General features: G+C 37.5%; 2 protein-coding genes across 2 annotated transcripts in view; one reads left to right on the forward strand and one right to left on the reverse strand.

Moving 5' to 3' along the window:
- LOC308655546 (uncharacterized protein) overlaps positions 1 to 16,884 on the forward strand; it is a gene marked incomplete at its 5' end in the record, with an annotated part of 28,523 nt that extends 11,639 nt beyond the window's left edge. Inside the window, one exon of the mRNA XM_081305617.1 lies at positions 16,792 to 16,884. The remainder of the gene's footprint in view (positions 1 to 16,791) is intronic.
- LOC308657076 (large ribosomal subunit protein uL1-like) lies at positions 6,871 to 7,306 on the reverse strand (the record flags this gene model as incomplete). The annotated part of the gene is made up of 1 exon (XM_081308531.1): positions 6,871 to 7,306. One exon carries the CDS (start codon positions 7,304 to 7,306, stop codon positions 6,902 to 6,904), a length of 405 nt encoding a protein of 134 aa, XP_081164657.1. The 3' UTR covers positions 6,871 to 6,901.
- Positions 16,885 to 24,954: the final 8,070 nt, after the last annotated feature.

Consider the following 24,954-nt stretch of genomic DNA (forward strand, 5'->3'; position numbering starts at 1 on the left):
GAACTTGTGATTCTCCTACCTCACCCTCCTGAACCACAAAACTAATGGTTTTGAATATATTTATATGTATGTGCATATGTGCTTTGGCTAAATAAAGGATTCATAAAATTAAAACATGTTTGAGATAAAAACAGTGATCGGCTTATGTTGACTCATCAGAACTGATTGTTAAATTTTAAGAAGACTCATGAAAACTGATTGTTAAATTTGAAGAAACTTTATGAGCTAATTGTTAAACAGCCATTTCTCCTTCTCTTCCTCCTCCTCTTCTATGTCATCTCCTCCTCTTCCTTTTTTTTTTTTTTTTTTTTTTTTTTGTAGTAGTAGTAGTAGTGGGCATTAAATTTGGGGCAAGGTTCTACTGCTAACCTACATTCCCAACCCTTTTTATTTTTTATCTTGAGACAGGGTCTAAGTTGACAAGAAACAGCTATTTTTAAAAGTTAAATTGAGGGGCTGGGATTGTGGCTCAGCGGTAGAGCACTTGCCTAGCACATGCAAGGAGCTGGATTCTATCCTCAGCACCACATAACAATAAGTTTTTAAAAAATAAAGGCATTGTGTCCAACTACAACTAAAAAAATTTTTTTTTAAGTACAAATTTGCTGCTAGCTCCTCAGTCCACAAATCACTATGCAAATAGCAGGTGCACATCATGATCAGTGACCAATCACACCACTTCTTTGAGTCTGTCAGTGATTGATCGCTGCACATCCGGTATTCCAGTCTCGCACAGACAGCAAAGAATATAATTCTTCTACCAGTATTACAGCCCACATGTCATTCATGTATTATGAAAAAATTCAAACGAAGCAAAGAAACAAAGTTGATAAGGCTCCAAGTAAAACTTTAAAAAAAAATGTTTTATAGTTGTAGATGGACAGCATGCCTTTATTTAATTTATTTTTTGAATGTGGTACTGAGGATCAAACCCAGTGCCTCACACATGCTAGGCAAGTGCTCTGCCATTGAAGCTACAGCCCCAGCCCTCCAAGTAAAACTTTTAAGTGAATGTAAATGGAACAATGCCGCAGTCTGGCTGGCTGGGCAAAATAAGGGGGTGGGTGACAAACAACTTGTGTACGTTGATATAGCGGGAGAGGGAGCCGTTTATTGTAGGACAGGAGCAGCATATATACATTCCACACAGCTTATCTTAATTAACATAAACTAGATACAGCAGTCAACCAATAAGAAATCTCCACACTTAATGGCTCGCTGGCGCCACCTCTGTTAGAGTCTGTAAACCCCCGGTTATTTTGCCCAGCCAGCCCGGCTGCAGCAACCTCACAAACCACTCCCCCTGGCAAAATGCCAGGCGCCATCCTGACTTGTTTACAGACTCTAACAGAACAATACAATAAATAGTTGAGCATAGGAATTTTGACACTGCTTCCATTTGAAAGACTGGGTATGCAGCCATAAGAATTTTGTAAAGTCAAACTTACTGAAAGTGGTGGTGACTACAAGGATGAAGATGAGAAAATAACACCAGCAAGAAACTTCACATTAAAGGAATCCTTGGAGATGCTTTATAATACTGAAAGTTCAAAGAATAAAATTTTGGAAGTGGATCCAAACTTAGAAATAGGACTGTATTCCAAAAATAGAAGAACTGGTTGTTCATGTTTTAAATCATACAAAAAAAAAAAAAAAGCAAGAGCTGTTCAAATTATTCTTTATCATACACATACACATACACACAAACACACACATACATATAGTTTTAGTTGTAGATGGACACAATACCTTTGTTTTATTTATTTATGGGGTATTGAGGATCAAACCCAGTGCCTCACACATGCTAGGTGAGTGCTCTACCACTGAGCTACAACCCCAGCCCTCTTTATAATTTTTTACAAAAAAGTAAAATACCTTAATTCTCTGTTTCCAATGTTTTGAATTGAATGTTTTCAGTTATACTGTGCTATATCATATTCAATAGAGAAAGAACAGCCTTTTCAACAAATGATGCTGCACTACTGAATTTCCACATGCAAAAAGAATGAAGTTGAGGGGCTGGGATTGTGGCTCAGCAGTAGAGTGCCTACCTCGCACGTGTGAGGCACTGGGTTTGATCCTCAGCACCACATAAAAATAAATCACCAAAAAAAGGTATTTGTCCGCCTACAACTTAATTTTTTTTTAAAAAAAATTCAAAAAAAAAGAATGAAGTTGAACTTGTATGTCATGCCTTATACAAAAATTAACTCAAAAGTGGATCAAAGACCTGTATACAAAAGCTAAAACTACACAATTCTTCAAAGAAAATGTGAATGTAAATCTTTACCTTAGATTATGCAATAGAAATAAGAAGCTATGACACCAAAGTTCAAGCAACTTAGGAAAAAAATTTGATAAACTGGACCTTATCAAAATTTACAACTTTTATGAAATTAGTCATGCTAGGAATATTTATCCCAACAAAATTATCAAATGCTATATGCCAGGGCTTATTTGTTAATCATCTAAACCTGAGAAAGTGTTAGAACAAATATTAACAATGCAGATTAAAATTAAAATTTTAATTAAAATTAAAATTTGTGCCTTCAGTTGTTACATTGTGAAAAACACAAAATTATTTAGTAATGTCCAATATTTGAAAACTATTATTTGACTCAACATAGAAGTCACTTAAATTATAGACAGATGAGTGAAGTTCCAATAGATGTCTTCATTGTTTCACTTTTATCTTACTCCAAAACATTAACCAATATTAATGTCAGAACAACACTAGGAAAGCTAGTAATTAAACATTTCCCAGTATACCACTGAAAGGAAAAGCAAAGAGCCTAGAGTCCAGCATTTCTTACCATCTTACATATTTGGGCCTTGAAGCCCAGGACTTGTCCAAGGTCACAAGCAAGTGAATGGATTAATGATTGACTTTTGTGCTGCTTTTTGCATTTTAACACCTCCTCCCTGGATATCCAGGAAAATTTGTTGACATGCTAGGGTAAGGACCAACAGTAAAGATGAGTGAAACAGTCATCATCATTTAGCTAAGAAAAGGCCTTTTCTTCAGGAATATAACAAGGCTTTGTACCTGCCCTGAGGGAAGAATGAACCAAGAAAATTAGGACATAGGTCCTTTTCTCTCTCAGGGCAGGCAGCAGTAGGGGAGGTAGATAGCCATGTATTACTTTTGGACTTTTCTCTCCTCTCTTTACACTTCTCCCTAAGGCATTGAAGAGGTATCCAGGCTTTTCTCTTTAATTGAGTATTAAACAGAAGCCTGGTCCTATGAGAGTCAGGTTTGAACTTGGCTTCCAGCCCAAAGCTCTCCCTATGGTTTCAATCATTATTTCAACCTCATTTTATTTACCCAGCCTCCTTGGGAGATGAGCCAGGAGTTAATACAATAAATCTTTACTTTTACATACAGCCCTTTACATTTTTAAAATTCTTTTTAAAATATATTTTTAATAATGTTGTATCTTTTATACCTTTTCTTTATGTGGTGCTGAGGATTGAACTCAGTACCTTACACATGCTAGAAAAGCGCTTTACCACTGAGTTATAGCTCCAGTCCCAGCCCTTTACTCTTAAAAGGGCTTTGTACAGCTGGACGCAGAGTCTCACACCTATAATCCCAGCGGCTCTGGAGGCTGAGGCAGGAGGATCATGAGTTTAAAGCCAGCCTCAGCAATGACGGGGCACTAAGCAACTCAGTGAGACTCTGTCTCTAAATAAAATACAAATAGAGCTGGGGATGTGGCTCAGTGGACAAGTGCACCTGAGTTCAATCCTCAGTACCAAAAAAAAAAGGCTTTGTACAGATACCATCCTGTATGAACCCTGTAATGGCCTTGTATGATAAATAGGAATGGGTTAATAAACCTATTTTATAGATGAGGAAAATGAAGCTCAAACACACAGGGTACCCAAATTCAGAGCCAGTTTCAGGACTGGACCCATGGTATGCTGTCATGAAATTTGGTTGTCTTCTGTAGCCAAAAATACTCTACTGAAGACCTAGGAATATTCAGAAAATTATTATTATACTTATTAGTAACAAAATCACTACCTTTGGACTGGAGTTGTAGCTCAGTGGTAGAGCACTTGCCTAGCATGTGTGACACATTGGGTTCGATCCTCAGCACCATGTATAAATAAATAAATAAAACAAAAGTCCATTGACAACTAAAAAATAAAATAAAAATAAATCCCTACCATTTATAAAACTTAACATGTCTCACTATAAGTGCTTCATATACATTCTCATTTATTTTTTTAATGTTTGTTTTAGTTGTAGGTATATGCAATAACCTTTATTTTTTTATTTTTATGTGGTACTGAAGATCAAACCCAGAGCCTCACGTGTGTTAGGCGAGCGCTTTACCACTGAGCCACAATCCCAGCTCCTCTCATTTACTTTTTTAAGTAATTTTTAATTTTTTTTACAACTTGATTTGTATTTTTTATTTGTTCCAATTAGTTACACATGACAGCAGAAAGCATTATGATTCATTGTACACAAATGGAGCTAAATTTTTCATTTCTCTGGTTGTACACAATGAAGAGTCATACCATTTGTGCAATCATACATGTACCCAGGGTAATGATGTCTTTCTCATTCCACCATCTTTCCTACCCCCATGCCCCCTCTCATTTACTCTTCATAATGATCTTTTGATGTTCATGCTAAACTCTTCATTTAATGAATAAAAAGCCAAAGTTCAGTCCTGGATCCCACAGCAGAAATGTCAGATCAAGGATTGGAACGCAGATCTCAAGTTTACAAAAAATCATACCTTTAAGATAAATGAATGGAAACTGACACATGAAAAAAATTTTTGGTTAGTTATGAAATAATTCATTTAGTGTGTTTTGTAAAAATATAAACAGGAAGGAAAAAGAAAAGAGAACTAACGAATTATCCACCTTTCATTCATTTAATAAACATTCCCTAAGAACTACATCTTCAGATTGTGCTTAGTAGTAGGGATAGAGAGATATAAAGACAGATTTAAAGTACTTATTTTGGGGAAAGTATATAAAGGATTAATTATAAACTGTGTAAGCCCTGGAATATGAGATTATTAGAATAATGGGGGCAGGGAGATCTTGAGAGACAATGACTTAGAAAGAGCCAGGAAAATCCTTTTGAGGAAGTGATATGTAAATTGAGACCTAGAAGCAAGTTGTAGTTAGGTAGACGAGGTGTGTACAATGGCCTGGTGTGGGAAAATAACCCAAGAAACAGTCAGCCAGTGTAACTGTAATGGCCTGAGCAAAGATTGAGTGACAAGAGATAAGCCCAGAGAAAGACAGGCAAAAGTCAGTGAAGGACTGATCGCCCATGGTAAGGATTTGTGTTTTTACATCCAAGACAGTGGGAAATATTGGAGAGTTTTCAATCAGGGAAGGAATATGATTCAGTTTTTTAAAATATCACTCTGGCTACTCAGAGGAATGGAACTATAGAAATTTGAACTGGAAACTAGAGGCTCTTTTAGAATCCCAAGCAAAACTGTAGACCAGGCTAGGCCTAAGACAATGACAGTGGAGAGGAACAGCTATAAGTGAATGAATTTGAAATGTGTGCCAGATACTATCCTAGATATTGTAAGATATTATTTCTTATTTAAGCTCACAATAACCCAGTGATGTGGGGATTTTACAGATGAAGAAGCTGAGACTGGGAGAGGTTCAGTTTCTATATCACACTTCCCTTCATAAACAGTGATCTGTCAGGTAGAGAAACCTATACTTACAACCCTAGCATAGGTGTCCTGGTGATCTGCATGATAAAGTCCTATTTGAAAAGCCTCAGTCTTCCCCACATGAAATATCAGTCTAGACAGGGAACTTCTGTGCTTAGAGATCATGTCAGCTAAAAGACTATATATGACTTTCTTCCAGAAGGCTGGATGTAAATGTCCCACTTCACAGATGAGAAAAACAAAATCTAAAATCCAGAGAAGGGGCAGGGCTTTCCAGGATCACATAGAATGAGAGAGACAGAATTGGGGCTAGCACCTGGTCTTCTGACTCCCAGTTCACAGTTCCCACAGAAGTGAACTATGCCATCTCTCTGATTCGCCCAAAGGCCCTTTCACATTATCAAACAAACTCCATGTTAGAAAAATGTTTTTGAGTAGAAGAGGGACTAATTTCATTTCTGTTTCTTTGCAGAAACACAAGAGTATCTATCTTCCCAAGTGAAGAACAAATCCCCAATGTAGCCTACAAAGAGTAAGGCTACAAAGAGTAAGCCCAAACTTTATACTTTACATTCAGTGTTCTTAACTCTCTGGTCCCAACCTGTTTCCTCCTCTGTAATACTGGGACAGTAATTTCTACCGCACAGATAAAATAGTAGCATATGTAACTATTGATTATGTTATTAAGTGTTAGCTTCTAACAAGGGAAGTAGGTGCTTTTATTTTAACACAAGAAAACTTAGAGAGCAATTGTTAAATATAACAGTTGTCAAATATAAGATTTAAATTGGGTGTTGTGGAACACATCTAGAGTCCCAGCAACTCAGAGGACTGAGGCAGAAGGATCCCAAGTTCAAGGCCAGCCTGGGCAACTTAACAAGACCCTGTCTTAAAATAGAAAGGGATTGAAATCTAACTCAGTAATAGAGCACCACTGGGTTCAATCTCCAGCACCACAAACAAAGCAAAAAACATACAAAGAAAACATAGATTTAAACCAAAGTCCAAATGTCATCACCACCCATGGTATCAACTACTGTGTTATAAAACTTCCCTTGAGGACATGTTTAAAAGGGGCTTTGTACACAATAAGGAGCTGTGGAAATTGACTATTGATCACTATCATCACCTCCCCTTTCCTTAGACCCAAAGCTCTGATTACACAGAGCAATTTACCTTTTTTTTTTTTTTTTTTTTTTTTTTTTTGGTAGCACTAGGATTTATTAGGATGTGCCTTAATACAGGCGCTGGGACTTGCCCATGGTGCTCTTGATGTATAATGCCCAGACATTCTGCCAATTCTTCTTGAGCAATAATGACACCAGGAAGTTGACAGCCAGGTGGATGTTGTAGACAAGCTCATCATCTGTCATCTTCACATGACCAACAGCAACAGCCAGACACAGCACCTTCTTCATTTGAAACTTGACTGTGAATTTCACCTCATCAACTTTGGCCACCTTGTTTTCATTGTGTGTCATCAGGGAAGGGAATTTGCCATCCTTATTTAGGCATGGGCCCAGGATTCGTGGAATCTGCTTGATCAAAGACTCTGAGGCCAAAAAGGCATCATATTTCTTGGCCAGCTTCTTGACCAACTTCTTATTCTTATTGAGTTTCTTCAGCGCCTCCATGTGCATGTGGGAGATATCCACAGCCTTGGCCAGTGCTGCTGGTTCCCCGGGCCCCACACTGAGAATTTAGGGCGGGGAGTGGACTTAAGCCAGACGGTGCCTGAGAAGCACTTGTCCTGGGGAGCATAGTTCTCCAAGTTGATCTGCAGCTCCAGAAACTTGCGGCGCTTGCGCTGGTTCCAGTGCAGGGAATTCCCGCACCGCCTCTTGCAGGGTGTCCGGACAGACTTTGCTGCTTAGGGCTCACGCGCCGCGCCGCAGTAACAGAAAAAGCCAATTTGCCAGTCTTAAAGGCACTTTTACAGCTCTGCGCTTTCCCATACTGTTTTCTCTGCCAAAAGCATTTTTTTTCCTCTAAAATTTATGCTTTCTCAAGAATCAGGTGGAAGATCATCTAAGCTATGAAGCTCCCTAACGCACTGGCATATTTCAAGTGTAGGAATTAAGACTTCTCCATCCTTGTTTCCCTGCTCCTTTCCATTGGTAAATGTTAACTAGATAATTTTAACTCATTAATATTAAATAATTTATTATAAATTCAGTGAAATCAACCAAGGAAACTTTTTTCCCAAGGGATCTTCAATTATGCCAAGAAAAATCTAATATGGTTGGGTGATACTCAAGACAAATAACAGTGTAATTTAAACAATGTCCGAAAGGTGGCACAGTAGTCACGGTCATAGCAGACAGAGAAAAGGGAGAGTGATAATTACAATAACTAATATTTACATAATATTCGCAAATCTCTTCTACACATATTATGCACATGATTTCTTTCTTTTTAACTTCTTAGTTATAGGTGGACACAATATCTTTGTTTTGTTTGTTTATTTTTAGGTGGTGCTGAAGATCAAACCCAGTACCTCACAGGTGGGAGGCAAGTGCTTTGTCACTGAGCCAAGAGGCTTGCCCTATCTGCATGATTTCCTATCCCCATTTGAAGAAAAGAGACTTTTCCAAATCCTAGAATCAATTAGGTGACATGATTTCAAAAGTTCAACAGGGAAGTCCTGTGATTTTCCTTTCAAATTAACTCTTCCACTCCTTGAAAATGTGTAAAATGTTACTTCAGGAGCTTCCACTCTTTGGCTATGCCTTTAAATTTTAAATATTTATACAGGGTGAGGAGACTGTATGAAATATTTTAATTCATTTGTACTTTAATGTAAAAAGTTCCAAATATATTCTTGAATGTCATTTGAATTAAGTAGGTTTGATGGCCACCATGAGAAAGTATAATGAGCCTTGGGATATGAAGAAAAGCCACGAAGATAAGAAGGTAGGTGAGGGAAAGGAAAGGAAAACTAGGAAGTTTCCTTAACAGCAGTTTTGCCAGGGGCCAGTCTGGTTCCCTACTGCAGTAGCCATTGCTAAGATATTCCATTCATCAAGAGATTGGTTATTCCAAAAAGTTGAGAGCTCAGTTTATGAGTATATGAAGTATTATGTAACTTGGCAAATTCTCAAGAAACCCTTTTCAGCATCTTCTAGCTAGAAGCTAGAAAACTAAGAGTCAAATCTGGGGTTAAAAATGAAAAGTGTGGGCTAGGGTTGTGGCTCAGTAGTTGAGTGCTCACCCACCATGTATGAAGCACTGTGTTCAATTCACAGCACCACATAAAAAAATAAATAAAATAAAGGTATTGTGGGGCTGGGGCTGGGGCTCAATGGTAGCGCACTTGCCTGGCATGTGTGAGGCACTGGGTTTGATTCTCAGCACCACATACAAATAAATAAATAAAGGTCTATCCACAACTTTAAAAAGTATTTCAAAAAATAAAATAAAGGTATTGTGTCCATCTACAACTAAAAAAAAACTTTATTAAATGAAAAGAAAATCTGCCTTCTAATTTTGGCACCTGAAGTTCAGTTTTAGAATCTCAGACTTGACAGAACTTGGAAATCAAAAATAGAACCTGGAGTCATAGATTAGAATGGAGTATTACAAATATAGAATCTTGAGTTTTTTGCCATTACTGAAATCTCTGTAGTAAAATTTCAGATTTTGATTGTTGTACTGAACTATAGGATTCAGAAACAGAGTGAAGCTAGACTTCAAATAGTAGAACTTTGTATTTCAATTAGTAGTTGAGTTTTGCTTGTTAGTTGATTTGTTTTGTGGTACTAGGGATTGAAACCAGGGGCTCTCTACCACTGAAGTACATTTTTTTTTTTTTAATTTTGAAACAGGGTCTCTCTAAGTTGCTGAGGCTAGCCTTGAACTTGTTATCCTCCTGCCTTCACCTCCCAAGTAACTGGCATATGACACTACGCCCTGTTCATGTATTGTTTCAATTAAGTTTTTCAGGGTTGTTAGGAAACTCACTTAGATTTGCATAAATAATAGGAATTTATGATACATGTAGAATTGAATAAAAGTGTCTGATGGGGACATCACAGCAAGACCATATGAAGCAAAACTCCTGTACAGTGTGGCTTTGAGTACCCAGTAATGTAGTCTGGGTGGTATATGTTATATACCACCCAGATCCCCTGTTCTAGATCAAGGCAGGCATACCTCCAGCTTCTGAGTTCCTCTCTGAGAACTGCCCATTACAAGGAGTTGCCCATCCAAGGGCAGATTTTTAGTAATTCCTTTTTTTCCAATAAAAAATACATTTGCACCTTGCTTTTCTACTTAGATCTCAGAAATTATGCCTCCTTCATAAGTGCAGTCTGAATCCAATGACTAGCTGGTGGTGGGGTCAGTGGGAGACATAAAGGTCACCCCTTTGTCTCAATTTCGGATGATTCTAGAGGGTTATTTTGCTCCTGAGCTCTGGTAGGATCAGCAGATTTTGTTGCAGTTGCATCACAGTCCAACTTCTTCCTCTGCCCCCAGTCATGGGTCGCTCACTTCTCAGGTGTTGATGGTAAGTGCATGCCTCAATAAGGCCTCTTCCCGCTTATCTCTGACTCAGAGGGTTTCCCAGAGAACCTGAAACATCCCCAAGACTAAGTCTTGCTAAGTTGCTCAGGGCCTTGCTGAATTGTTGAGGCTGGCTTTAAATTTGCCATCCTTCTGCCTCAGACTCCTGTGCCACTGGGATTACAGGTGTGTGTCACCATGCTAGGCTTGTATTGTAACTGTTATCAGGTAACTTCCCAATCTTCCACATAAACCTCACTTCCTTACACCCCTCCTTCAGTTCTTATTCCCCTTGGGAATACAGAGCTTGATTTCCCCCAAAACTCTTGATTGTGGAAAAAATTTGTACATACGAAAAATTTAAATAAATGCCCACATACTTAACTTCCTATGTTTAGTAATTAATATTTTAATATATTTGCTTTGTTATTCCCTTTACTATATGAAAGTTGCAGATAGCATGACACTTTACCATTAAATATTTCAGCATAAACCTAATAATTAGGAAAATACCATTATTATACCTAATTAATTAACAATTCTTTAATATCATGTTACCAATTGTCTTCAAGTGTCTTTTGTAGTTAGTTTTGTTTGATTTTCTATCAGTCTTCAGTCACTGCATTGGATTACTATGTTTCTTATATCATTTTAATCTGAAACAGTTGTCTCACTTTTAAAAAATTACAATAAAACATTTTGGGCTGATGAGACCTATTATCTTAAAAAATGTTCCACATTCTGGACTGTTTGGATTTTCATTAAGTAGAAGTTAAATTAAGAAGTTAAACCTAAATTGACTAAATTTAAGATAGACACTTTTGGCAAAACTGTTTCATAGGAAATATTGGGAACTTCATATTCCATTACATAGGGAGGCACATGATGTCAAGTTGGCCCAGTCTTAATGATGCTAAGTGTGATAATTTGGTTAAAATGATGCCAAATACTCTCTTTCCACTCATACACACACTTGCAACATACAAGTTAACTACAAAGCTGTACTTAGATTCTACATACGATCTTTCACCTTTTAACATCTATTGAAAGGCTTATGTGAATCAGTGATTTCACTGGTGGTTGAAATGTGATGATTTTTCTAATTCTGTCATTTCTTCTGCACTTATTAAGCTGGCATTTTTCTGAAAAGAATCTTACCTCCAACTGGGAATGAACTAGAGTTCTTTCTTAAAACTTGATAAATGTTTAATCCTTTTCTTTATACCATCAATTTTAAAAGTAAGATCTGGGGAAATAGTCACTTCTAATTAGGGTTGTTTGAGGGAAGGATGGGCAACTGTGAAGCCATCCTAGATAAGTTCTGAAATTCATAATTTTGGAGTTTCTCTCATTTTGTACAAATAATACTGTATGTGCAAGTCCTTGTTATATCACCCTACTGGAAAATGCAGCATAGAAAACTGGTGCTAAGACTACTGTGTCAGTAAAAACAGTCTTATCCCTGATCCAGGAACAGAAGTCTAGCATTGTGTGTGTGTGTGTGTGTGTGTGTGTGTGTGTGTGTGTGTGTGTAAATGAAATAACATCTGAGATCCTGTAAATTTTACAACTTAACACTTCATACTCCCTCCTCAACCCCTTTTATTTGCCATTCATCACATTAACATTTTTGAGAGTTCAGACCAGTTTTTTAGTAATTCCTTTTTTCCAATAAAAAATACATTTGCACCTTGCTTTTCTACTTAGATCTCAGAAGTTATGCTGCATCAGTATACAGAGATCTTTCTTTCTCGCTTTTTTTAAAAGAGAGAGAGAATTTTAATATTTTATTTTTTAGTTATCGGCAGACACAACATCATTGTTTTTTGTTTTTTGGTTTTTTTGTATGTGGTGCTGAGGATGGAACCTGGGCCGCACGCATGCCAGGCGAGCGTGCTACCACTGGAGTCACATCCCCAGCCCCTCTTTCTTGCTTTTTATAGTTTGCCCAATACTTGATTGTTTGGATAATCTCTATTTCCCTGGTACATAGCACAGGAGTATACCATAGGTACTCAGTGAGTGTTTTTGAAATGAATGATGAATCAGGAACAATTTAGCAGAAGAGCAAAGTATGGCCTGTACAAAGAATAATTTAGAGTCAAACAAACCTGGGATTTAAATCCAGCTGTCCTGACATTGAACAGTTTGTCACAGTGGCTAAGCAAGTAAGCCGTGAAACGAGAGTACCAAGCTTTCAATCTACCACTTACTTGGTTGTATTTCCAAGTGTGCTTTAGTGTCCTCATCTATTAAAATAGTAATAATAAAAGCACTTACTTCACAAGGTTATTGTGAGGATTAAATGGGTTAAATGTACAAATCATTGATAAAAAGGCCTAGCTCATAGTAAGAGTTCAATAAATGTTACTATATATTAAAAATTTTCCAAACCTGTTTTTTCATATGTAAAACAGGGCTAGTAAAACCAAACCACAAGGGAAGAAGTTGAGGACTGAGTGAGACAGTGTTACTTAGCATAGTGACCAGAACAAAGAAGTCATCCACAAATGTTAGTTATCCAGACCAGGGGACAGGGAAGGAGTATGTTATTGGGATCAGTACTCCTTGAGCATTGGACTGTTTGTTCACCAACTCAGGTACCTGTCACACCAGCTTCTTTTTTTAATTTTTTTTTTTAATTGTGAATGGACACAATACCTTTATTTAATTAATTTATTTTTATGTGGTGCTGAGGATGGAATCCAGTGCTAGGAAAGTACTCTACCTCTGAGCTAAAACCCCAGTCCTGTCACATCAGTTTTAGAGTTAGGCAAATCTATTTAAATTCTAGCCATGATACTTTGGAGCTGTGTGATTTTGGACAAGTTACTTAACCTTTCTGATACATATTTTCCTTGTTGATAAAAATACAGATAACAGTAGTACTTACCTCAGGCTTGTTATTCAAATTAAATAGAATTATAGGTATAAAGTTATTTAATTTTACTTTGACGATAAAAGAGTAAAGCAGATACCTGCCCATGTATGTATATGTTATGAAATATTTTATATATTTTTTATTTTGTAGATGGACACAATACCTTTATTTTATTTATTTATTTTTATGTGGTGCTGAGGATTGAATTCAGTGCCTCACACATGCTAGGCAAGTACTGTACCACTGAGCCACAACCCCAGCCCATGAAATATTTTTATGCAATATTTTGTATTATCTCCCTGGGTTGACCATAAGAATGCAACTGGCAAATCTCCAGTTACAGGGAGGGTAATTGCCAAGGTTCCAGAGATACTGAAATCCATTTGTATTTAGGCCATACATAAATACAAATTTAGGTATGACCCATTGTGTGGCAGAAATACTAAGGTAAACCTATTCCTGGGAGATATGGAACTCCTCTGATGGTTGACTTAAGTTGAAGAAGCCCCAATGACTTTGGAAAACCTTCCTCAGACTGCAAAGCAGACTACAATATTTCTTCTCAACCTTCTTCTTCACTCCTACACTCAGGATCAGACTTGTATAACAGTCTGACAGCTCCTTCAACCTGTTCCAGCTCTGGACCTAATTTCTCTTAAATTGGTGTTTTTCCTTAATAAAATCCTTGCATGATTAATTCCATCTTGGATTCTTCTAGGTCCCAGACTACTACCCCCTACCTTTGAAAAGGAGTACTTAAAATTATGAATGTGTCTTTTCTTTTTAACTGCTAGAGTTCATGACGAGTATATTCATGTCCAGATATTATCTGACTTTTATTCTGGAGAGAATATTGTAAAAAGTGTGATGCTCAGTTACTGACTACTCCTGTTCCTTCTCTTCCACAGATGTTATCCCCAATAAATGTTGCAATTTATCTCTGTCTTGGTATCTACTTTCTAAAAGTCATGAACTGACATAGCCTATCCAGAGAAGGAAAATTCATGTGTTCTGACTAGAATTCATGAGAAGAGCAGGGGTCAGTGTGGATAAAGGGGTGTCTACAGATGAGGTTCTCAATGCCACTCCTTTCTCTCACCATTTTGTCTCCAAAACAGCTCCTAATGCACTTAAAGATCAATATATTCAAATATAAGGGGCTGGAGCAGTGGCTTAGTAGTAGAGCACTTGCCTGGCATGTGTGAGGCCCTGGGTTTGATCCTCAGCACCACATATAAGTGAATAAATAAAGTAAAAAAAAATCCATTGACAACTAAAAAATATTTTTAAGAAAATATATTCAAATGTGAGAGTCTAAATAAGCCAAACTAATTCACAAGCAAGACTATCAGTGACAAAAAAGTGATTATGTAATTTAGTAAATTAGTGGTCATGATTGAATGCCAATCTGGGGTTTAGAGCAAAATCAAATCTGTGGGAAACTTCACATACTATGTCTTGGGGTTTAGTTCTATTTTATTAAGCCCAGTCAATAAGGTTAAGGAAATGACTCTCACAACCAACTGCCTAATGTGTTTCATTGCTCAGCTTTATTGTTGCCATTCCAAATCATCCCTGAAAACCCTGAGGAAAGGAAGACAAGGGAGATAAAAGGCAAAATAACACAAGTGGTAAAGTAGGAATCCTCTTTTATCCTACATTATTGTCAGGAGTGGATGGTCACTGGTGCAGACAACCAGTACCTCTGGTAGACAACACAGAGCTTTATGGAGGAAATTATGCAATACAAAGACACTTCTATGCTCTACTTGCTGTCCCGTGTGCTTGAGGAGCTGGAGTGTGGATAGTATGGGGGTAGGATATTCTAATCTGTAATGTTGAATCAGATAAAAGAATCATTGCAAAGTTTATCCATGGCCTGGAATCTGGTTCCATGGTTTTAGTCATAGGCAAGACAACCTGACCTTGGTGGCCAGTCATACCATGAAGCACATACATGATATGAATGTTTTATTGCTCATTCTTGTAAAAGAAAAAAGTCATATTTTCACAACCATTTTTTAAATTATCTATAGAAAGGATCTTTGATTTCTTTTATATCTTGGTAAATATTTTGCAAAATTTAAGAAGATACATAGATATAGTTAGATAGTATGGCATCTAAAAAGACCAAGACTACTCCCCCAATATCCCACAGTGACATAGTCTCATTATATGCTAATGAATGAAGTGGCAAAAATTAGATATGTATTTAGGTCTAACTCCCAAATCTATTTTCTTTTTACTTGGAATTGATATTCTTATAAGCTGTCCTTTCTGGATCCCATGCAAATTACTCTCTGAGAAAAATAACTGCTAGTAAGTACTCAGTTTTGTGCAGAGTACATATCCTCCATAAAATGCTAAAATAACAATAGTAATAATCTACCATTGACAGTATGCTTAGAATTTATTAAGTCATACAGAATCCCGGGAGGTGGAGAAGACATTTAAAATTATCAAGTCCAGGGATTTTTCAAACTGTTCAGGTAATAGAGCTTCTAGAAGTCACAGTGTTCTCTGTAAAACATCATGGATCACAGGCAGTTAATATCACATATAGACTAGCAATGATTTTACTAGTGGACATAGCATGGTGTAATGGGAAGGAGCAGTCTTTGAAGTTTCAGAGATCTGACTTTCCCATTTATTAACTTGTGACTTTGAATAAGTAACCTTTATATGCTTCTGTCATTACTTGAAAAAGGGGAAATGCAAATCCCTATTGTAGGACTATTAAGGATTACTTCTGAAAAAAGTATGTCATATTTGCAACTTAACAAATGGTGGCAACAGATCTATATATACTTCCTTATCCAAAATGTTTGAAGTCATATTTATTTTAGAATTAAGAATTTTTTAATTAAAAAATATAGTATAGGGCTGGGATTGTGGCTCAGCGGTAGAGCGTTTGCCTAACACAGGCGTGACCCGGGTTCGATTCTCAGCACCACATAAAAATAAAGGCATTGTGTTGTGTCCATCTACAAAAAAAGATTCTCTCTCTTTCTCTCTCTCCCTCCCTCCCTCCCTCCCTCTCTCTCTCTTAAAAAAAATATAGTATAGATCATATGTCATATAAATACCACTAGTTGTATCTGAGGCATTACTTCACATTTTTATTTTTGTGGCATTTGCACCAAATCTATTAAAACATATAGCTGGGCTCAGCGGTAGAGTGCTCTCCTGGCACGCATGAGGCCCTGGGTTCAATCCTCAGCACCACATAAAAATAAAATAAAGGTACTATGTCCACCCACAACTAAAAAAAATACATACTAAAAAATATATATGACTTAAACCATTTTTAGTTGAATTGGAAGTTTGGGTTTGTGGACAAGGATTGTCAACATGTTTTTTTTTTAAGTTTTTTTGGTTGTTGTTGTAGATGGACACAATACCTTTATTTTTATTTATTTTTATGTGGTGCTAAGGATCAAACCCAGTGCCTCACATGTACTAGGCAAATGTTCTACCACTGAGCCACAGCCCCAGCCCTATAAACATGTATTCTTAGTTGAAGATAATATTACTACTATATGTTTTGGGTCTTCGTAGCTTGACAAACATTGTTTTGTATTTTGTGATGCTAGGGATCAAACCCACATGCTAAGCAAGCACTATTTTATTAAACTATATCCACCTAGCTCCTGGATTTTGTTTATGTTTTTATTTTTGTTTAAGACATGTTCTCACCATTTTGCCCAGGCTGATCTTGAACTTGCAATCTTCATGTTTTAGCCTAATGTATCTGGAATTTACAAGCACCCACCACTATGCCCAGCTCCTGGCCTTGAATTTGGCAATCCTGCTGGCTTCACCTCCTGGGATTACAGGTATGTGCCACCATCCCAGGCTGGGATACAGTTCTTGTTTCGGAATTTCCCTGTGGGATGAGACTGAAGCTGGCCTTAGAATCCATATTATTCCTTATTTTTTCCTCCTCTACACTAAATTGCTTCCATCTCTCCTCTCTTCTTAAGAACAAATTCTTCAATAAATCACTTGAACCAGAATCTCTGCCTCAGGCTCTGTGTCTAGGGACTCTAATTTAAGACATTTGGTACCAAGAGTGGTCCTAGGAAGCGGACTCTAAGTTTAGAATTCCAGAGTTGAATCACACAAGGACTAGGTGGCAGTGTGGTGTATGAAGTGAACGTGGTGTATGCCAGGTGAATCCCTGGCATGCTATGTGTATCTTTAAGACTTTCACTGTGGGGAGTTGTGGTGATATGGAGGTAGAAGGAAGGGGATTCTCTGTTTAGCTGGTGCAATGTCCCAGCATTTGAAAGATATATGGGAAATAACAGCTATCAGGATTGTGGTAGTGGGTACTGTTGCTAAATGCCAAAACTGATGAAAGAAAATGATAGACTCAGATGTATCAATCAGTAATTTAAAGCAAAGAACCTCACTGGTATCATTTAAAGAAAACCTCACTCTTGCAGCTAGTTATTTACTAGGCAAAATTGTAAGAGTGGGAGATTTTAGAAAAGGCTTGCGTTTTAGCATAGGCAAGTCTCACAAAAGTTGGGTCCTAACAGGGAAGAAGCAGGACACTTAGATTAGGAGTGAAGATATGTAGACAGATGCATTTGAGAAGCTTGAATTTTATGATTATTTTTACTCCACTGGGCTTACATAGAAGTGACCCACTGTCCCAGGTAGGAAGATAAATGCCAGCTTCTTTCTTGTTTGTGGGTACCTTATAAAACAACACAGGTTCTGCTCAGGATCCGTCTTGATCATTCCTACTGGCCATCAGATCCATGACTAGGATCAAATGTACAACTGGGTGAGCATAGGATCTGCTAAGGGGAAAGAGAAATAATATGCCAAAGTAGTTGTACAATCTGACTTACATCTACAGGTGAGTGCCTGGAGAGTATGTTTAAGGGCTGGATAAATAGGAGTGGACTTTAAAGATGGATAGGGAATGTTCGCCAATACTGGGGCACTCTCGGGCTGGGGCTATAACTCAATGGTAAAGTACTCACCTAGCATACATATAGCCCTGAGTTCCATTCCCACTACTGAAAAAAAAATTGGGGCACTCTCCTGTGAAAGATTTAACAGGGCCCTAAGAGATAACTACAGCTGAGGTGGCTTTGTAAACCTTGAGAAGTTGACAGTCCACATCTACATAAGAAAGTATCACAACCCATGGGAAACTATGGTGAAAGGAATCAAAGGGCTCAGATGGGGATGGGGTGTAGAGCATGTGCTTAGTATGGGTGGTTCAACCCCTAACACAAACAAAACAAAAAGCACTGAGAATTACTGGAATGGAACAATACTTAAGTCTGGAAAATCTACGAGAATGTTGATCATGCTTTTCAGAAGGGCCTTGATTTACCAAGGCAGCAAGTTGGGGGAAGTCACAGCATGATTGAATTTTGTAGTAGCTATCCTAAATTAGACTGATGGTAGGAGATGGTGGACTCCTTAGTAGCAATGCAAATAAGATCTCAGCACAGCAGAAGCTAGTTGATAGCACTTAATCGTGTGACAAAGAGTAGACTGAATTTCAGAATGGTAGCCACGAGGGCACGGCCTGTAAGAATTTTGAAGATGACTCAAAGAACATGGTGCTCTTATAATGGGATAGATTGCCCACTATATGTGACTAAAAGAGATTAAGAGGGGATGAGGGCTGGGGTTGTGGCTCAGCGTAGGGCACTCACCTAGTACATGCAAGGCCCTGGGTTTGATCCTCAGCACCACATTAAAAAAAAATAGGTAAAATAAAGGTATTGTGTCCAACTAATACTAGAAAATAAATATTAAAAAAGAAGGGATGTGGCAAATAAACAAATAAAATAAAGGTATTCTGCCCATTTACAACTATAATTTTTTTTAATTATAAAAGAATAGATGAGAAGACAGATGAGGTGGTGCATGCTTGTAATCTCAGCAGTTTGGGAGGCTGAGACAGAAGGATCACCGAGTTCAAAGCCAGTCTCTGCAACTTAGTGAGGCCCTAAGCAACTTAGCAAGATTCTGTCTCAAAATAAAATATAAAAAGGGCTAAGGATGGGCTGGGGCTGTAGATCAGTGGTAGAGCACTTGCCTAGCAAGCGTGTGGCACTGGGTTCAGATCCTCAACATCACATAAAAATAAACAAATAAAATAAAGGCATTCTGTCCATCTACAACTACCAAAAAAAAAAAAGGCTAAGGATGTGGCTCAGTGGTTAAGCGTCCCTGGGTTGAATCCCTGGTACCCTCCCACCCCGCAAAAAGGTTGAGAAGACAAAAAGACAAATGATATATGATTCCAATTATATAGTGGATTAAAAGTGGTAAAATTCATAAAAATGGAAAGTAGAACGATGCTTTCCAAGGGCTGAAGAAGGGTAAAATGAGAAGTTGTTTAGTGGGATAAAGTTTCAGTTTTGCAAGATGAAAAGTTTTTGGAGATCTGTTGCAAAACAATGTGAACATAATTAATACTACTGAACTTAAAAATGGTTGAGATGGCAAATTTTATGCTGTTGTTTTTTTAACCTCAATTAAAAACTCATTTTATAAAAATAAAAGAATGAGGGCTGGGATTGTGGCTCAGTGGTAGAGCGCTCACCTAGCACGGGCGGGACCTGGGTTTGATCCTCAGCACCACATAAAAATAAAGGCATTGTGTTGTGTCCATCTACACCTAAAAATAATAAATATTAAAAAAATAAAGAATGAGGAGAAGGCTGAGTTCAGTTACTACATTGAAGTCACAAATCTTTGTCAGTTCTCAGACCCAGAAACCATCAACTGAAGGTTGATGGCCATGCTCCTATTTCAGAAGGACCCTGCTAAACCACAGCAAATATATATAGTTGTGATTCCCCTACTTCTTCTCCAAAGGAATGAATGGCTATTTATTCAGAAAACTCTACACTGGAATAAGGAAATGATCCAGATTTTTCTAGGGTTGTTGGATACAGGGTCCAAGGTAACACTAATACCTGGGACCTAACACATTAGCATGGTCCCCCTACTGGAATGGCAATATATGTGGGTCAGGTAATAAATGGAGTCCTAGCCCAGGTCTGTCTTATCTACCCACTTGTTTCTCCTGTTTCTGAGTGTATAATTGAAATGATACACATAGATTTGGCAGAACCTTCACATTAATTTCTTTTAAAAATTTTTAGTTATAGATGGACACAATATCTTTACTTTATTTGTTTTTATGTGGTGCTAAGGATTGAATCCAGTGCCTCACACTTGCTAGCCAATTGCTCTACCACTGAGCCGCAAACCCAGTCCTCATGTAAGTTTCTTGATCTGTAGACCATGAGCTACTGTAGTAGTAAGAAAGAGCCAGTGGAAGCCCTTGAAACTGCTCTTTGACAATGGCTAAGATAATAAATAAAAAATCTATCACATTATAGTGGAATAGCAGAGTTTAGTATCTCCCTCAAAACTTTAAAGGATGATGGTCCCTCCCATATTCTCATTTAATTCATCAGCCTGGCTTCTGAAAAAACTGATGAATAATGCCAATGATAGCCAAACTAGATCAAGTAGTGGCTTCAACTATACCTGCTATGAGACTCTCACAGGATAGGTGATAATATACATCCATGATCTTACCCTAATGTTAATATTCATGTACTATCTTCCATTATGTAATCCAGAGGGACCTGAACTGTTTGGCCATTTGCAGAACATCACATCAGTTCAATAGATCAATACTATTATGTTAATTGGACCTGTTATGCAGTAAGTGGCAAGTACTTTTGCCTTGCTAAGGCACATGAATCTCAGAGTATGGGGGATAAACTATACAAAAATTCAGAGGCCTGCCACATCAGTGAAGTTTTTAGGGGTTCAATGATCTGGAGCATTCCAGGACATTCCCACTAAAGAACAAGCCATTGCATATTGTGCCTATTACCACCAAAATGGAAGCACATTTGCCAATCCTCCTGGGTTTTAGAGATCACATTTTTTTTTCTCTTGGGAATACTACCATGACCCATTTGTCAGCTGATATAGAACATTGCTGGCTTTGATTTGGGCTCTGAAAAATCATGACTGAGGTATGAGCAAACCTGTCGCTTGGAGTATATGACTTGACAGATTTTTATCACATTTGAGATATCTGGGGGTAGAGAATGACACTGTGTAAAACCTCTGACCACCACCTGACTATTTAGTTGTTCATAAATTAAATCAAATTAATTCATTTCTGAATTTTATTGATTCAGAGTTACCTAATATGTGCTTATCATATACCAGTCTCTGTACTTGATACTGGAAACAAAAAGATGTAATAAAACCTCTTCCCTGTTCTCAAAAAGTTCAGAGTCCAATTTTACTCATAATATTTGCATGCTATTTATTTCAACTATTCTTTTTCTTCCCCTGGCATTAACAGGGATTCAGGTGATAACAAAAGGGGGGCCCAAAAGAGGGGAAACTTGAGAACAATTCTGTTAACTAAAAATATGCTGCAAATTGGGCCAAGCCTGTTAGCTATCATTTAATTTGAACAGGCCCTATCAGTCATGCTTTGACAATAAAACTCATTTACTCAATGTCTACTATATGCTACCGATTACATATAAATTACTTTCACATCAATTCTGCTAAGTGTTAACATCCTTCACTATCTAATAAGAGAACTGCAGTTTGGGAAGTTAAATGTAAGGAGTGGTAGAGCTAAGATTTCAATGTAGGACCATTACTGCACCCAAATTCTTTGCTTTACCCATAACAACATTCTACCTTCATGCTATTTCCCTTATAGTCTGAAAATACCTTGATCTATTCCTACTCCTTCATCTAATGTTACATTCCCTCCAGGGAGCGTGAACTCTTCAAAGCAGTCTTTTTTATTTATAATAGGGAACACCCCGCCCCCTCCTTTTGGTGCTGGTTATTGAAGTTTCACACATGCCAGGGAAGCACTGTACCACTGAGCTACATCTCCAGCCTAATCAGGAAATTCTTGCAGAAGATATTCAAATGTCTTCACTCTAGGATCATTTAGTTACAAGGAAGAGTCTCATAACCTAACTTAACAAAGTGATGGTGGCAGAGGAAAGTGTTTTAAGAACACAAAAATCTGTCAAGTTAGCAACCCAGGTTCAGAAGGACAGCTAGGCCTCATAGGACAGGAATTATGAAATGATTTTTTGAGGCTCTTCTCTCTCTCTCATCTATTATTTCTGCTTCATTCTTACCAGCTTCCACTGTTTGCACACAGCCCAACATTAGCGCTATAGCCATATCCTACATGACCATTCAGTTCAAGGGTCTGCTATCAGCTGAATTAGCCTTTAAAATTTTTATTTTTTTACCATAAATTCCTTAGAAATGAATGCATTGGCAGCTTAGCCTATTGTTTGGATCTTTGGTCAATGTTCTGAACTTGGTCTGATTACTTATGACTGAGGTGAAGTCAACCCTGTGAACACAACTTGTTAGGCTTCTATTTGGGGCAGGGAATGCTGGGGCTCAAGACCACGGCCTCACACATACTAAGCACATGCTATACCACTACATATATACCCACTGCCCCTATCTAGTCTTCTCAAGAAGGTTCTGTGAATATAAAGCAACCTCAGAGGATATGTAAGCCAGGGTTAATACATTGTGGTAAGAACTTTGTCTAGAAAACATAGGATGGGATGAAGACCCTTTTCTTCTGTGACATTTAAAAAGTCTGTAGCACTTACATCATTCTTTTTTTTTTTTAATATTTATTCTTTAGTTGTACACAATACCTTTATTTTATTTATTTTTATGTGGTGCTGAGGATTGAACTCAGGGCCTCACATGTGCTAGGTGAGCGCTCTACCGCTGAGCCACAATCCCAGCCCACTTACCTCATTCTTACCATCATCTTTTATATTTTAATACATGCTATTTTCTAACAATTTTAATACCATGGATGTAGGAATTGGCACCTAGCAATGGCATCTGTGATTTCTCAACACTATGGGCCTTGGGAATGGCTTAATGCTGAGGTAAAACATATCCATAGTGCTTGTGATGGACACATTTACCTACAAATGACTGATCTCCTCAACATGGGGTCTCCAGAGGCATGCCATCAGATTTTTTTTATTGTAGTAAAATATACATAAAATTTGCTATTGAAACATCTTTTTAGTATATAATTCGGTGACATTAATATATGCACATTGTTGTACAGTCATCACTGTTTGTCTCCTGAACTTTTTCATAATTCTAAACTGAAATTATGCTCATTAAACAATAACTTTCCATTCCTCTCTTCTTCCCCATAGTAACTGTCGCTATGAATTTGATCTAAAATACCTCAAGTGGAATCATACAATATTTGTCCTTTTATGTCTTATTTCACTTACCACAGTGTCCTTAAGCTTCAGCTATGTTGTAGCATGTGTTAGAATTTTCTTCCTTTTAAAGGCTGAGCAATATTTCATTGCATATACATACCACACTGTTTTCCATCAATGGACACCTGTTCCTTCTACCTTTTTTTTTTTAATTAGATGTTAATAGACTTTTATTTTATTCATTTATTTATATGCGGTGCTCAGAATTGAACATAGTACCTCACATATGCTAGACAAGCACTCTACCACTGAGCCATAACCCCAGCACCTGCTTATACCTTTTATGAGTAGTGTTATTGTGAATAGTGCTGCTATGAATATTCGCATGCAAAAACTTGTTCAAATTCTTGCTTTCAGTTCTTCTGGATGTATACCCAGAAGTGGAATTGCTGTACCATATGGTACATTTAATTTTTGAGGAACCTCCATACTGTCTTCCACAGTGGTTGTGTAATTTTATATCCCACTAGATGATACAAACATTCATCTTTCTCTATATCCTTATCAAAACTATAATTTTTTAAAGAATCTCCTAATAGGAGGCTGGGGTTGTAGCTCAGTGGTGGAGTGCTTGCCTAGCATGTGTTGAGGCACTGGGTTTGATTCTTAGCACCGCATATAAATAAAGTTCTATCAAGTAAAAAAATAAAAATAAAAAAAGAATCCCCTAATAGGTGTGAAGTGCTTATTGTGGTGTTTATTTTGTTTGGTACTAGGGATTGAACATAGGGGCACTTAACCACTGAGCTACATCCCCAGCCTCTTTTTTTTTTTTTTCTTTTGTATTTTATTTAGAGACAGGGTCTCACTGAATTGCTGAGGGCCTTACTGTTTCTGAGGCTGACTTTGAACTTGCCATCCTCCTGCTCCACTGGGATTACAAGCTTGTGCCACTGTGCCCGGTCCTTATTGTGGTTTTGATTTGCACTTCCCTAATGATTAGTGATAGCTATTGGCTATTTGTACATCTTCTTTGGAGACATTTCTATTCAAATCCTTTATCCATTTTTAAATTGGGTCTTGTGATGTTGTTGAGTTGTAGATCTTAATATGTTCTGAATATTCATGCCTTGTATACAAAATATTTGTAAATATTTTCTCCCAGTCTGTGGGATGTTTTCTCTCGATTTTGGTATTAGGGATTGAGTGAGGGGCACTTTACCACTGAGCTACATCCCCAGTCCATTTTTTTTTTTTTAATTTTGAGATCTAGTCTCACTAAATTGCCTGGGCTAGCCTTGAACTGGCAACCCTCCTGCCTCAATCTCCTGAATAGTTGGGATTACAGGTATGTGCCATCTGTCCTCCGTCCTCCGATAGTGTTCTTTGAGGTACAAAATTTTAATTTTGGTATAATCCAGTTTATCTTTTTTGTTGTTGCCTGTACTTTTGGTATAGTATTCAAGCATTCATTCCTAAATTCAAGTCATGAAGCTTTCTTGTTTTCTTCCAAGACTTAGGTTTAAGCTCTTACATTTAGGTCTTTGATCCATTTAATTATGTGTTGGTTTAAGTAAACAATATGACTTCATCCTTTTGCATGTGGCTATTCAGTTTTCCCAGTAATTTCCCAATATAGATA

Source organism: Spermophilus citellus, assembly GCF_964194105.1.
Source record: "Spermophilus citellus genome assembly, chromosome: 9".
In the NCBI taxonomy this organism is placed as follows: domain Eukaryota; kingdom Metazoa; phylum Chordata; class Mammalia; order Rodentia; family Sciuridae; genus Spermophilus; species Spermophilus citellus.